The sequence below is a fragment of the Heptranchias perlo genome, chromosome 30 (genome assembly GCF_035084215.1).
Source record: "Heptranchias perlo isolate sHepPer1 chromosome 30, sHepPer1.hap1, whole genome shotgun sequence".
NCBI classification, from domain to species: domain Eukaryota; kingdom Metazoa; phylum Chordata; class Chondrichthyes; order Hexanchiformes; family Hexanchidae; genus Heptranchias; species Heptranchias perlo.
Genome location: NC_090354.1, coordinates 15711861 through 15726967, shown reverse-complemented (window position 1 = coordinate 15726967; position 15107 = coordinate 15711861). Strand labels below are relative to the sequence as shown.

At 37.1% G+C, this 15107-nt stretch overlaps 1 protein-coding gene across 10 annotated transcripts in view; it reads left to right on the top strand.

The window, feature by feature from the left end:
* hdac5 (histone deacetylase 5) overlaps positions 1-14614 on the top strand; it is a 275728-nt gene extending 261114 nt beyond the window's left edge. For all 10 annotated transcript variants that reach the window (XM_067968975.1, XM_067968972.1, XM_067968974.1 and 7 more), the window contains 6 exons: positions 250-347; positions 3011-3129; positions 6227-6360; positions 6831-6915; positions 8338-8491; positions 10830-14614. In XM_067968975.1, coding sequence (XP_067825076.1) covers positions 250-347; positions 3011-3129; positions 6227-6360; positions 6831-6915; positions 8338-8491; positions 10830-10869 — 630 coding nt within the window. In that variant the 3' untranslated portion in view covers positions 10870-14614. The remainder of the gene's footprint in view (positions 1-249; positions 348-3010; positions 3130-6226; positions 6361-6830; positions 6916-8337; positions 8492-10829) is intronic.
* Positions 14615-15107: the final 493 nt, after the last annotated feature.

Here is a 15107-nt window from a genome sequence, read left to right as displayed (position 1 = left end):
GCAATTGGCTTATCAGTAGATCAATTTTGTATTTCGGTTTGTTACGCATAGTGTTGGGCCTAATGCAATAAGTAAGATAGGCTGCAGTCTTTTACCATTACTGGTATCCAGATCTTCCTTGGAGCTGTAGGAGTAATTAAACTTAGTGAGCAAAATTTTACATTAAAAAAATTGTTGCATCTGTTGATTGTAATTTCTTTTTAAATGTTTGTTTACAGACATCTTCCTTTTGTTTAATGTCTTTTTAAGGTTGGAACAGGACCTGGAGTAGGATTCAATGTTAATATTGCTTGGACAGGTGGTGTGGATCCCTCTAATGGAGATGTGGAGTACTTGACAGCTTTCAGGTGAGTTTTCATTAATGGAGTTATTGTCTGATTGCAAAATTGTTCCTGGTAGCGAAGTTAGAAAATGTTTTTCCTCAATAATAGCATGTACCTGATACTGCATTTCTCTCAGCTCCCACACACCCTTTCTCCACTTACATGTCTTCTTTTGTCTATTCATAGCACCTTCCAGAAACCATCTTCCAGTAAAATAAATAATGCAATTAAAATGGAGGCAAATTCATTAAGCATCACATAAAAAAGCTTTAATTTAAAAGCCTGAGGATTAAATATTGATTGATTGCTGCAATTAAGTTATTTTTCTGAACCTCGTAATTATTTTACTTTCAGTGAAATCAGGCTTAGAATATTGCTTCAGGTGTTCACCTGCATGTAATTAGCGCTGCAGCAATTTTAACTGGAGTAGCTGGGCTGGGATTGTTAATTGTACAAGTTGTATATTTAGACATGTACCAATCTAGCTTACGCTCACAAGAACTATATAAATACTTCTTAAATTAGTTGATTCTGGAAAAGAGTCTAATAATGTGCAGGCAAAGAAAAAAGTCTATAGAATTCAGGAAAACATTTTATTCAAAGGAACTAACATTTGGGAAAGGGGGCTTCCAGGAAATGGTCAAGAGCCTCAGGCAGGATACCACTAAACAGACTAGAAGCCAAATTTCCTTGCTTGCATGCTATAGGGTCAGGCTGGAGTTGGATCAGATAATTGAATATAATGAAATCCAGAAGGCTGCCCTTTTTCCTTTTTGCATACCCAGCATATCACAAATTTTGTAGACTTAGGTTCGTTCTTACACTTGTGTAGTTCCAGCTGCTGTCTTTGAGGCCATCATTGTTTGATGTTAGAAAATTATCCCGGTGCTGTTTTCAATCATTGAAGTTCAGCTGACTTTTACTGACTTTAAAGGCCATATGTCTGCTGTTTTCTTGTTTGCAAACAAAAAAAAGGTGCAAGCATTGCTGCACTTATAGCAAGGTCTTTAATAATAGTAAGGATGATGGCGGACAAATTGAGTTTGTTGTATTTTTACAACATCATTTTGAACTTTTGCAAGCAAGCTTTATCGAAATCGGTTGGGTTAAAGAGCCTGCTTTTCTTAGACTTCACAATGTTTATTGTAAATTCTCAGTAGACTCAATGCATCTACTGCTATTTTTACCGTTACTAAAAATACTGCTTGTATAAGGACTTTGTGTGTGTCATCAGAAATTTAGTTTTGTTGACCAGAAGTGACCAAGATTCTGTTGTCCTCGGGTAGTAGGGATCTACAGGCCAGCTGGAGCAGGGCATGTTTCTGCTGTGTTTAGCGTCATGTATTTGGTGCTTCCTGAAGAGAAACTGGGTATAACTGCCTAGGCACTCATTTCCTCTGTTTAAACATATTCATGATTTTTATGAGAGCTTTTTTTATATGTCAATATATGATGCAATGTTACAGTATGAAAAACAACAGAATGCACAGGTTTCATTCCTTCTTTTCCTGAAGGTGGTAACTCATTGTGATTTAGTTCAATGTGTTCTGACAGCTTGCTGGTATCTTGCCCGGTGATAATTCTTCATGCGTAGGCCTATTTTACCATGAGGGGTATTATAGCGGAGGTGGATCCTGTCCTTCCTGGACAGCTACATATGTGCAATTTAAAGCAGAGGTCAATGGACAGCAATTGGGAGCTGGAGGCCCAAAAAAATTCCCTTGCACTTGCTTTCCCCTCCACCCAACAACGCCCCCCCCACCAAAAAGCTTGAAGACATTGAGGCAAATTTTAGTCTCTTCATTTTTTTTAATTGGTTCATGGGATGTGGGCATCGCAGGCGAGGCCAGCATTTATTACCCATCCCTAATTGCCCTTGTGAAGGTGGTGGTGAGCCGCCTTCTTGAACCGCTGCAGTCCGTGAGATGAAGGTTCTCCCATAGTGCTTCATCATTGGCACAATTTATATCAACTAATTTTGTAGAGATCAAGAATTGAACCTGGGATCTTCCTGGACAGTATGGCTCCATACTATGCTGCATAAAGCATTTAGAGTGTTGTGTTCTTCAGGTATTATAAGTTGAATTAATCCTTGTGTTGAAAAAGTACAAGCATAAGAGAATTTGCTTTAAAACTGATTTTCAAACATATTGAAAAAAAATCTGCCTTTGATACACAGTTCCTAGAATTTCATGTGCTTTCTATATGCCATGGTGCCAATGCAATTGATGATAAAATGCTGTTGGGCTAAAGTTTACACCATATGGGCATGTGTTATTTGTTAGTCCAGAGTCGCTTAAATGTGAGTAGCAGCCACCTACTGTTCAACCATTTCATGGGCATGAACTCATACTTGTGTTTTAGCAAACTGCTTCCTGAATGGCATTAAAGAGACAGTGCCCCTTTTGTAAATCTGTATGGGCTGAAATTGAAAACTATTAAAAATTAAATCTGCCCAATACAATCTGTTAGCACTTAAAATGAAAAGTAAGTAAACTCTGATCCAGTGAGATAAATTTGAAAAGGGTGCAGGATTTTCCTTTTAACTGTTAATAGAGAAAATTCTATAGAGACTCGGTAGTGCTTCCTACAGCTGTTGCAACTGTAGCCACGTATAGCCTGCAAATATGAAGCAGATAGGTTTAGCTGAAGTTGGATGTTATGAAATTTCATTTATTATTTTTTAGGACTGTTGTGATGCCCATAGCCAATGAGTTTTCGCCTGATGTTGTGCTGGTGTCCGCTGGCTTTGATGCTGTAGAAGGACATCCCTCACCACTTGGTGGATACTCTGCAACAGCCAAGTGTAAGTTGTAATACTAAAAATTGTATCCTGAAAGTTACTTTGCCAGGTCTTAATGTATTATTGTTGAGGCTCTTAATTCATAAGTTTTCAAACTAGGGCCTACAAAGGGATCCCAGGGGATCTGCAAAGTCATCAGATTTCTGTCATTCTGGGCCAGGCACACCAGGTGTCCTGAGATTTCTATATTCCATATTTTTTCTGTAATCATGGACTTACTAGCACATAAGTATATATTGTATATATTAGTAAAGGAGTGAACCTTTGGCTTAATGTTAGCAATTTCATCTCTGAGTCAGAAGATGAAGGGTTCGAACCCCACTCCAGACAGCCCCGCTGAGTAGAGACTAGACTGTGGTCTCTAAACACTGGATTGACATCCAACAGGGTACATTCGTCTGGACAGAGTGACCACTGGCTCAGTGGTAGTGTTCCTGTCTGAATCAGAAGGATAAGGTGTGGGCCCCACTCTGGACAACCCCAGCGAGTGGAGACCAGAGCGGTAGCTCTGAATACTGGATTGACGCGCTTGCGTCCAATGGGTGCGGGTGGCTCCGACCCCATTGTAAAGAGTAGCTCGGGCTCTTTAGCCTTGGTTGTAGCCCACCTCGGAGAAGGTACTCCGAAGATAAAAACTGTAAGGATCTCTTGGGAGACTTGAGTTAGCACCTTCCCTAGAGCAAAACACAACAGATGGACAGATATATGAATAAAGGTGTTTTCTGCAACATTAGCACTTTATTCCTTTGGGTAGCTGAAAATATTTTTTAGAAGTTAGGTCAGGGGCTGCCAGGAGTGTGTCAGTATTTGTAGTGTTTCCTTCATAAGTTTAAAAACCACTGCTTTAAATCATTGTAGTCATCACTTTTTTTGGGGTGACGAGAATCTACCATGCCCAGGTTCCAGACTGTAGGAAGAATTCAGTATGTAGACCTCAGTACCTTTATTGTTATCTCAAGCTATGCAGTACTTGAAATACTAAATGCCCTTTTCAGCTTTAAAAATCTGAATGCAGTTTCTATATGTATCCTATGTAGAAATTAGTTTACATCCTGTTTACTTAAAACTCTCTTCAAATGATATAAAAATATAATTTCCAACTTAGCATTTCTTGAATTGAGCCTGCAGGCCTACTTCAAAACTGTTACCAGAACAAAAAAAAATTGTTTACCACCAGTACAATTTTTTCAATAAATAAGCAATTCTGTTTCCCTCTTTTGACTGAGTACTTAAAACTAAAGCATAATTAATTAAATGCACGTGTGTGTTTAGATTGAGCTATTTCTTCAAATTGGAAAGTATAGTCCAAGCTTAAGTACCACAACACATGGACTAAAATGTAAAGGAAAAGCTGGGGAAATTCTGAATGTTAGATTTGAACCATAGTGCTTCCAGATGTAAGCTGCTTTTACAGTGGTGCTTGTTTAGTTTGAATTCTGGGAGACCGGCATCCATGAGCTGGTTCCTGCTGTTTACAGTACGGCGTCCAGTTCACTTAGCCCAGATGCAGGATGGTAGACTTAGTTTTACATGGTAGTAGTGTAATCACCAGGAGCTGGTTCATTGAAGCTAATCTCCCAGAATGTGACCTAAACAATTGCCAGTATAAAAGCGGCTGTAGAGAGAACCTTTAGTTGAATGCAGTGATGTTTGTATTATGCAGCGCCGAGCCTTTTCCATTTGTACCTAGTAGGCTGCCAGTAACCACATGCACTTTAATACAAAACTGTTATCAATTTTATATTAGCTTCTATTGAGCAAAGTTAATGAATACATTACAGCTTTTTGTAATATTAAATAGCTCATTTCACAAAGGTAATGCTTTGTGTTGTGCTTATCTTTCACTACCTTTGATCTAATTCTGAAAGAGAAAAGGTTCGAAGAAAGTGTTTCAATATACCAATGAAGTGCCCTCATTTCAAAGAAGTATTTTAATATACCTACGACATGCTTTCAAAGCTACATAGACTATTACTGCTCCCATTTAAATCTAGTTGGAATGCATAATACTTCAAAACTGTTTCTTCTTATTCTTTGTTATGCACTGTGGAATTGAAACCTTTATTTTTATTTACACTTGCCCTCAAAAACCTATCACTAATCAAACTTTGTGGTGAACTTTGCATGTTTATATGGCCAATGGTGCAAATCAGGATCACTTAATCAATATTGAATAGCTTTGATCCTGTGATTTCCCCATTAAATCAGCTATAAGTGTACAATTAAATGTCATCCAGATTCATCATACTACTTGCAGTTGTACATTTCTGGAAAACCAGTGACCCCCACAGTCTTCCTTCAGCACACAGATTTGTGGACTATTTGTATGTGGTGAAACTGGAAAACCATGTAAATTGTGAGCCAATACAAAATTAAATCACAATTTACACAACACAATTTAACTAAAATCAGTATTTATTTCATTTGCTCTTTGTGGATTGAAATTAAATGGACCTATACAGTAATTTAAAAGAAAAACTCCATACAATTAAAATTTCTTTTCTGTACTCATTTAGCTTTAAATTACAATAATCAGCTAAAATTTTGAACCTTTAATAAGCAAAAAGTCAGTGATCTCTAATTTTGTGAAAAACCCCTCCATTAAAGTAAATTAAATTAATATTACTATGCACCAAAATTGGTTTGTACATGTGTATGAAAGGCAGCTAGATTTCACAGATGTGACAGTTTTTTTAAAAGTTTATCAGTAATGCTCACCATTATGACTCCTTTCACATTAACATATTTGTTGTAAGTGACATTTCACAGTTAGCAGAAAAACTCAAATTATTTAAAGAAGGACTTTTACATTGTATCATAGATTTTGTCAAATAAAGATAAAGGATAATAAGTTCTAAACATGAACAAAACCACCATTATATGTACGTGTGTTTTCAAAGGATTAGGCAAGAAGAGTGATTTTACGTTACTGTGTGTTTTTAATTATCCTAATTATATTCAAGGGCATGATTTCACTTAATGATAGGGTGTATTTCCGTATAAACCATTCTCAAAATGTGGTGAATAGAAAATGGATTTGGAAGAAGAAAGGTGTTCAGTAGATGTTAGTCTGTATACTTCATATATATTTGTCTCTCAGGCTTTGGCTACTTGACCAAACAGCTGATGAAGCTAGCTGCAGGACGTGTGGTTCTTGCTTTGGAAGGAGGACATGATCTCACTGCCATCTGTGATGCATCCGAGTCCTGTGTTTCAGCCCTGCTGGGTAATGAGGTATGCAGAAGAGTCAAAATCAAAACCAGATCATGCTGTAAACATACCACTTTAACTTAACAAGCATAGGCGCTAAACTGACAATCCTTGCTTGATATTCTGGAGCATAGAATGTACTTTAAAAGTAATAGATTGTCATTTTTTTTTTAAATTGCAGGGATTCAGCTAAAGTCTCATTTAGTCTTTAGAATATTTGAATTTTTCCCACAACAATCTATTTGTTTTGCAAACATACATGCATATAACTCTTGAGTGGTTGAGAGTGCATTACAAATTCAGCTAACAGGAGACAATAGCTTTTCTAACTTAAAATCATGGATGAATGACCAGAGAATGAAAATTGTGGGTTTTTTTGTGCACTTTCTGACATCAGAAAATAAAACTTACAAGATTATTTATTTCCAAGCAATGCATGAGTAATTAATGTGTGTGTATATAATGGTATATTATTTATTTTAAAATTTTACCAGCTGGATCCTCTTCCTCAAGAAATACTTCAGCAAAAACCCAATGCGAATGCAGTAGCATCACTAGAGAAAGTTATTGAAATTCAGAGTAAGTTATCTCACTTTGAGTAATCTAACTGCTTATACTGTAATGCTTGAATGTCTTATGCATGACAGTAATACTGGTGAGCTATTTTTCCAACTGTTTCAAAGTACTAATTTGAAGAAATTTACAATTTAATTAAATTCCAAAATGGCAGCTCTTTAATACTGTCTTTATATTACAACACTGCCAACAGCTGCAGCCCTGACTTGGGTAGCAATGCTGTAATAAAAATGAACCAATGATAGTGCCTCCTGCAGTGCAGTGTATCACCTCAAGTGGTGTGTTTTCCCCGTACCTCAAGAGGCACCATGCCACCAGATGCATACATAAACGACCGCCTGTAATGACGTAGTCATTGTCATTTGTTCTGAGGGCTCAGCATGCCAATATGAATTTTTGCATTACTGGTCTCTGCAGACCTTCCACTTCATTGGCAGCCGTGCCTTCAGCTGCCTAGACCCCAAGCTCTGGAATTCCCTCTATAGAGCTCTCTGCCTCTCTAACTCTCTCTCCTCCTTTAAGACACTCCTTAAAACCCACCTCTTTTCCTGTCCTAATATCACCTTATGTAGCTCAGTGTCAAATTTTGTTTGATAACGCTCCTGTGAAGCGCCTTGGGATGTTTTATTACATTAAAGGCGCTATAGACAGGCACGTTGTTATTGTTCAGAGAATTTCGGTAGCCAGAAAACCGCATGTTTGCAGTTGATTAAAAATCTCAAAGGTGTATGCACAGTTCTTGCTGCATTGCCACCAGTGCTCGGAAATCTATCCTGCAATGTAAACAGAGCAATACACATTGATGTGTATAAAACTGCAGTATAATCTGTGCTTTGCTTACACAGCTGCCTTGGCACCAGTGAATAGAGCTGCATTTGTGGTGGGACTCAGTGAACATATTCATGCAACTATAAAATGGCCCTGAGTTACACCAGACTAGCAATGATAGCACTGTGCAGTCCCAGCTCACTTTGTGAATGAAGACGTTGCTAAGGCTTACTCAGCGGCTGAATTGGCAAAGCCAGCATGCAAATGAGCCCAACAGAGCAGAAAGTCTCCTGTTTGGTTTCTGGTTGGTGCTGATTAGTTAGCTGACCTCAGGCTCAGCATCCCTGAGATAGGGTTGCAGAGGGGAGTCGCCCTTGCTGGAAAGTGTGCATGTACAGAGGTTGGGTGAAGAAATGATCAGGCTCAGCTGTGATCTGAAATGATTGTAGTCTTTCTCGTAATTGCCTTCCCTACCTTGACTAGAGAAAGGAAGGTTGTTGTTGTATGATTGCTGCAGGGTACACAGTTGTCATATTTTATAGCTGTTTACAGCATTAATAGTTATTTACACTATATGGTGGTTACAGTTGTTAGTTTGTGTCCCTTTAAAGTTAAGCATTTGACAAATGTTCAAAGCCATTCTGATTTGACTTTCAGGCAAACACTGGAGTTCGGTGAAGCGCTATGCTTCCACAGTAGGCTACTCACTGCTAGAGGCCCAAAAGCATGAAAAAGAAGAAGCAGAAACTGTTACAGCATTGGCCTCTCTGTCAGTAGACACTGAGCAGAACAATTCTGAATCAGAGGCCAGGTAACTCTATCACCAAACTTTTTTTGAAAGTAACATTAAGTAAACAGCACTGCTACTTTTAGAAAGAGTGAGCATGGTTTTCCTGTCATGGGTGGAAGAGGTGCTGCTAAATTGATTTTATTTGAGATTAATCTGTTTTTACCAATGTCATTTTTCCCCCATCTCTTGATGTTAGGCCATCGGTAGGGCTCAGCATATGAGACCTGCCAAGGGGCTGTTGATCCATCACCCAGTTTGTCTCTCTCCATAAAAGTACTAATAGTGGACGCATCAGGTCTGAAGGGAGCTTGTCTTTTGTTCACCAGCACTTTAAACAGTATGGTCCTCTAGATCACTGTAGCCATGATTATGGCCTGTAGCCCTTAGTCATTAATTTGGCAGGACTCATCCCAGCATGGCATAAATGCACAAATCTATTTTCCCACTGGCAGTATTACTGCTCCGTGGTTTTCTGGCAGTAGCTGAAGTAAATGGCTGTTGCACTGAGAAATGTGCTTGGTGAACACTGGAATATTAACATTTTAAGTCAAAAGGCACTGCTTTGTGGCAGAGCCACCAGCAAACTTGGAGATAAATCTGTGGCAAACTATGTTCATAGGTGGTTCACTTCTTCAACAACGTGTCTGTATTCTCTTCAAACTGTGTTTTGAGTGCCTCAGCAACCTGTCATTACAGTTTTGACAGGAAAGAAAGGGAGTTTTGCCACATGCAGTCCTGCATAGATTTGGAGACTGCTTTGGATTTGTGACCTGATTGTCATTTGGAATTGAGCTTGGTCTAGCGATCAAGATTTCCACCTGCAGCCCCTCCCCATACTGGCTGTTTACAACATTGGAGTAGATTGCACAAATGTCAATAGTCACTGTCGATTTTTCTCTACTGCTCTTCGCTGGGGTTTAGTTCAACAAGAGCCAATTGCCCTCCCATACCTCTCACAAGTGGCCATTATTCATCTGCACACCTTAACGGTGAATGTTGGCAGTCTATTTGATCATGGGATCATTGCAGCTGAGCCTGATCCTAACCTCATTCAAGGTCTGTGCACGTGCACTTTATAAAACTGGTCACAGAATAGCAGTCAAGAGCAGGAATTTACATTATTTTTCCACCCCCTAACCTAAAAATGCTGTGGCCAATTGTAGAAACCCTATTGCCTCTCCTGCTGAGATCAGATAACAAACTGGGGTCAAACTTGGGACCTTAGTAGTCTGTATGGCTCAGCTACTTACTGAATAACCTTTCTGAGATATCACAGGAGCCTTCCATTCCTTTTTTTAAAGAATTAGAGCTACTTAAGGGGGAACCATACGTTCAAGTTTCAGTACCTGTTGGGACCTAGGCCAGATGGATTGATTTATGTACAGTTGACTTTGCACCATTAAAGTTTAATATCTGCTGGCATTGCTCAGCACTGATTTCATTGTATAAATAGAATACCTGATAGTTCCAGATGTGATACCATGTTCAAACACATGGGCAGTGAAGCTGGAAGTTTGTTAATCAAGGCAAGATCATTGGTTTATTTTCCACAGTAGCCATAGATGAGTCTCTCTTTGGTATAAGAGTTCACTTAGAATTTATTTAATTCCTGGCTGTGACATATCCGTATAATCTTCATTTTCAGTTTTTTTATTATTTGGGAGGTTAAAGTACAGTTTTCACCTCTTAATTCAAAATTGCTTAATTGAAATCTGATCATTCTGTTTTTTAGCATTAAGTTCCCACTTTGTTGTGTTATTTACATTGCTTAATTCAAATTACTGGATAACTGAACACTTTTAGTGCAAAAAAAGATTTTGAATTATCAGGAATATACTGTATTTCTAATAATTTGACTTATTTTCACCTGAAATGGGACAAATTTTCTGACTAAGTGATTCCTGAAAAATCTCTTTCTGACTCTCATGAAATTTATTTTTGTGTAACTTTTTAGCTGCCCTTAGAGAAAGTGTGGTGTGATCTGTGGTCCTTCCTTTCTCTGTTGTGTATCATCTAAAAATATTTTTATATATATAGCCAAAACAAATTTAAACCCTACATTTTTAGCTAATCGGAAAGAGTAAGTGAATACACAGTTTATTTTGTAGCTTTGAATTTTTCCCTGATATTCACCCAGAAATTTTTCCCACTAGTCAACTGGATTGTTTAAACTAAACTTCAGAATTTTCCAAGGGTATTTTAAAAAATGAACTGAAATTAAAGAACTCTAAAAATTGTCAAAGAAATCTTAGTATTTAAAGTAGTCTAAAACTTGGTCGGACTCTATTTCTGATCATTTCTACTGTCAGATGTATAAAGATCTTTTGTACATGCTTTTTATTTTTCTATTTCTTTTTAGGCAAGGGGATGAACCAATGGAAGAAGAGCCAGCAATGTAAAGTGCCAATGGTCATATTACTTCACCTGTGTGAATCTTTCTTGTAACCTCCTTTAAAGTCTATCAGACATACAGTGTCCATTGTCTGCCTCTGACAGTGTTATTGTATTGAACTTGAACTGTTGTGAAAAACATCTAGTCTTCAAGCTAGATTCACTAGCCAATCTGTCTGTATTTGAAGACCTGAAATTGGAAGAGTTTAAAGGGACACCGCAGCTTTGTATTTCTTCAAAGTTCATCTGTTCTCCCTTAAGGGAGAATAATGTTTTAAAGGTTACAAAACACTCGAGGCTTTGATTTCAGATCCCTAGCCTAAGTGCAGTGGTAAGATGTTAGCGTTTGAAATGCTTATGAGAGTTGATAAGTCTGCTTCCTAGAGGATGTTGAATAGCAGGAAAGAAAATGGGATGGAGAGGAAGCAGCATAATAATTTTGTCAGGAGAATTGAAAGGAAATTTGTGCCTTTTTTAAAAAAAAAGTGGTTGAAACTCACAACTTCATTTTTAAATGCCTTAATTTACATCAATGAAATACTGCTGTTGGTTTTTGGAACATAGTCAGAAATGACATGATCACCCGACTGAAAAATCTTCAGCTACTTTTAATCACAATGATGAACAACACCCCTCTCTGTATAAACATTTGGTTTGATTTATTTATTTCTTTTTTGTAATATTTCTTAAACTTTATTTGTGTATTTGCTGATGACCAATTGTTATCTTGATGAGTTTTGTTTTTGTTTGGTTGTGTAAATAGTCTTGTAATATTGTCGTATATATCTTTTGAGGTTCTCCAGTTGCTGTTTGAAGAAGCCTAATTTTGGTTCCCTTGTACTTTGTTACCTTAAAAGCTTTAAATTTAAAAAGAGAGGTTAACTCAATATAATTTTCATACAATTTTATTGTTTATATATTCTGAAAATTGTTATTTTTGTCTTTCTTTTTTTTACTCTTAATACATGTTTATGGGGATTGCAGTTTCTGCTGGGTAAAGTGGTCTGCTGTTTGCTTTTTGTATTGAGGTTCACCTGGCAAGGAGAACCAGACTGAGTTTTTTGGACTGCAGGTCTAACTTTGGAATATTTTCAGCTGAATTTCTAAGAGGTTCTTTTAACCATTTTCCTTCACAAAGAGTAGTGTCTAATTTGAGCACCTAACTCATAATTGGTAGAATTCAGTCCATATATTTCAATCAAGAAGGCCATTAGTGATGTTGTATGTTTTATCTTAATGCTTTTCTAAAACTAGAAAGCAAACGAATTAAGTCAGCAGGATTTTAACAGTGCGGGTACAATGGTTGTCGAATTGTAGCATTAAATGTAATGTCCAGGTGGAAGCAAATTGATAACCTTGATAATTTTTTGTGTGACTGAACTGATGAATTATGCAGTATGAATTGTACAGATTCATGCTTTTAAAAGGCTTACAGAAGATAGCTCAGTAAGCAAGTGATTGGAGTAGTTGGACAGTGAATGGGGGAATTTCACTATTTCATTACACAGTAAATTTTAAAGAAGGTTCATTTAGTGTTTAAAAGGTCAGAACTTTTTACTACCTTGGCAGATAATCCAAAACATGGTAAAATAGTTGATCAAAACCAAATTGTGGGCCCTGGTAAAAGAATGAAGGAGTTTCACAAATTGGTTTGTGCAAAAACTTAAATATTTAATAATGTAGAGGTTATAGAGAAGTAGGCTTTATAGTTTCACCAGTAGAAAAAAAGTTGTGTTACTAGATGAGAAATAGGTGAGAGATACCATGACTGAATGAATGTTTGTGGACTTTGTCCTGCTGTTAAACCAATATTCACACAAATAGAAAATGCCATCAAAGAGACCTTGAATGACAGACTGGACCTGTGTTGTACATGGTAGGAATTGCGATCAGTCAACAGACAGCTATAAGATTGATTCAGTGAATCTGTAAATGTTTGAAGTGAAAGGCTGGGCCTCTCAATACAGGTTAACTAAAGATTTGCTGCCGTACTTGGGTTGGTGGTCGAAGGTAATACAAATGCAGTCCGTGCATTTCACAACAGTAAATGAAGCTTTACTTGCCATCTGCAACATTGGCGTGAATTTTGTAAAATGGTGTTTTTTTCACGCAAGCAGCTTGGTATTGATGTATTTTAGTAAACAAAATATATTTTACATTTCTGGCTTAAAGACATACAATATAAATATTGTATATATAGAATATATTGTTTAAATTCATAGATTTGCTGCTGTTTGGGTGGATAAATACTATAACTTTTTCAATAATTACTTTGGGTGGATATAGTAATGTTGAAGTCTGGGCTGGAATGCAATTGAAGATTCCGGTTTTAACAGTTGCGCATACATTCCTCTTTTTCAGTTTTAGTTGAATCCTGTTTTCATTCCTTTATTTATGAAGTGATGGAAAGTTTTAACAAGAAGTTGCTTTGATTTTGGGGTCCACTGGATGGGCTTTTCTGACCATGAGAATGCTGCAGCATTAACATATTAGTTTTCAAGATAAAAGGAGCGATTTCCTTAGCTAAAGTTAGTGTGATGATTTGAAACAATGTGGATTTCATGGTGACCTTATAAATGTACAAGATTGGGGCAAAGATAGGAGGTTGTTTAAATTATTTGTTCAGATCTTAATGTTTGTACAAAAAATTGTGCTGTTACATTGTTTTAAATACAGTTTAAAGATGAATATAGCATGACTGCTCAGCTGTAAGATGGAGAAGGTAATGTGTTTTAAACAGTGAAACTGGGTTTCCTGTACAAATATTGATTTTTTTTTTCCCAATGTGTGCCTAGTGTCTGGAAAATGCTTCTTCCAGGGCCAACCGTGTAGATTTTAGTGATAGATGGACTTGCTTCATAATATTTCTGGTTCCATCAAACACCTTCAACAGAAGAATCCATTTCTATATTAAAAAAAAGTTAAAATGAAACGGCCATTCTAATTAATTACCTGGTTCATGTAAACTTTCTAACTGGGAGAGTTACAGTCATTATTTCCCTTTAGGATTTTCTACAGGTGCAAAAGTTGCTTTGCCAAAACTCCTTGTGCTAGATTTTCCACTGGGGCATAGCTTGGTGTTCAAATGTACAATTATAATAGACATCTCTGTTGGAGGAACAAAGAAGCAAGTTGTGATGACAGCTTGCATTACACTGTATTACAGCAGAGTGCAGATATGGCTTGTGTTATTAAATTGTACTGTGTTGCTGTAACCTTTTCACCAATACAGTCTTGGTAACCATAATTGACTATGGAACAATTTTTTCCTGTTGATTTTATTCTGCCTTGATATATATCTGTTCTTATGAGGTAAAAAGCCTTTATCTAGAATCTACTGGAGGATGGGTGTATCGATGTGGTGAAACAGTCAGTCTATAACCATTTCCTTGCTGTGTTGGCAACAATCTATTTGAATTTATTTTCAAATGTATAACTACAAAAATTGTTAAATTTGCATTTAAACCACATTTTTATTGTTTTTGTATCCATTGACACCACCCAGTGTCACTAATAGAATTGTCAATAAGTTAAATGTCTGTATTTAGGTGAAGTGCTAAGTGTGTGTATAGTGATTTATTAACAGTATTGTGTTGTAGCAGTTGTTTATAATTTTTGTCACATTCAAACTGATGTAAATCTCAAATTTCCTTCTCCCTCTCTCACTCCATCTTCTCTTTCTGTATTGTTTGGAGTCCAGTATTTTGTATCATGTTATAACATTTGTGTTTGTGTAAATAAAATAATTTGTTTCTGGCAAAATGTGTCTGTTTGTATCTCCAATCATCTAATGTATTCATTTTTAGAATGTAAAACATTCAGTGCAGTTTAACATGCTGATCAATTAAGGAATGGTTTACTCCTGGCACTAGGGGAGAAGGAGGAGAAAAATCTCCTGTCTGCTAAACAAAAAAATTTCCACAGTGGTGGTGGCTTTGGAATAATTGTAAATAATATGTGGTGCTGTGAGAATGGTATAAAAACGTTGATAAATTCTTCAGCCCCACAAACAAGAAGGTCCAACTTGTGATAGCAGCAACAGGCCTGCTTCAGTTCACTTCAGCACCCCCTGGTCTAAACAGGGGGAAAAAATCGGTCATGGTTCCCACTTCTAATTGCTGCCCACTGATTCCACTGGAAAGGTATATGTGGGTGTTGGGTGAGGATAGGATAGGGTCCCACTGTGATACCCTCCAATGTCAAAGCTCTCGTATGTGAAAAATCACCAGTTCAGAGCAGTACCAAA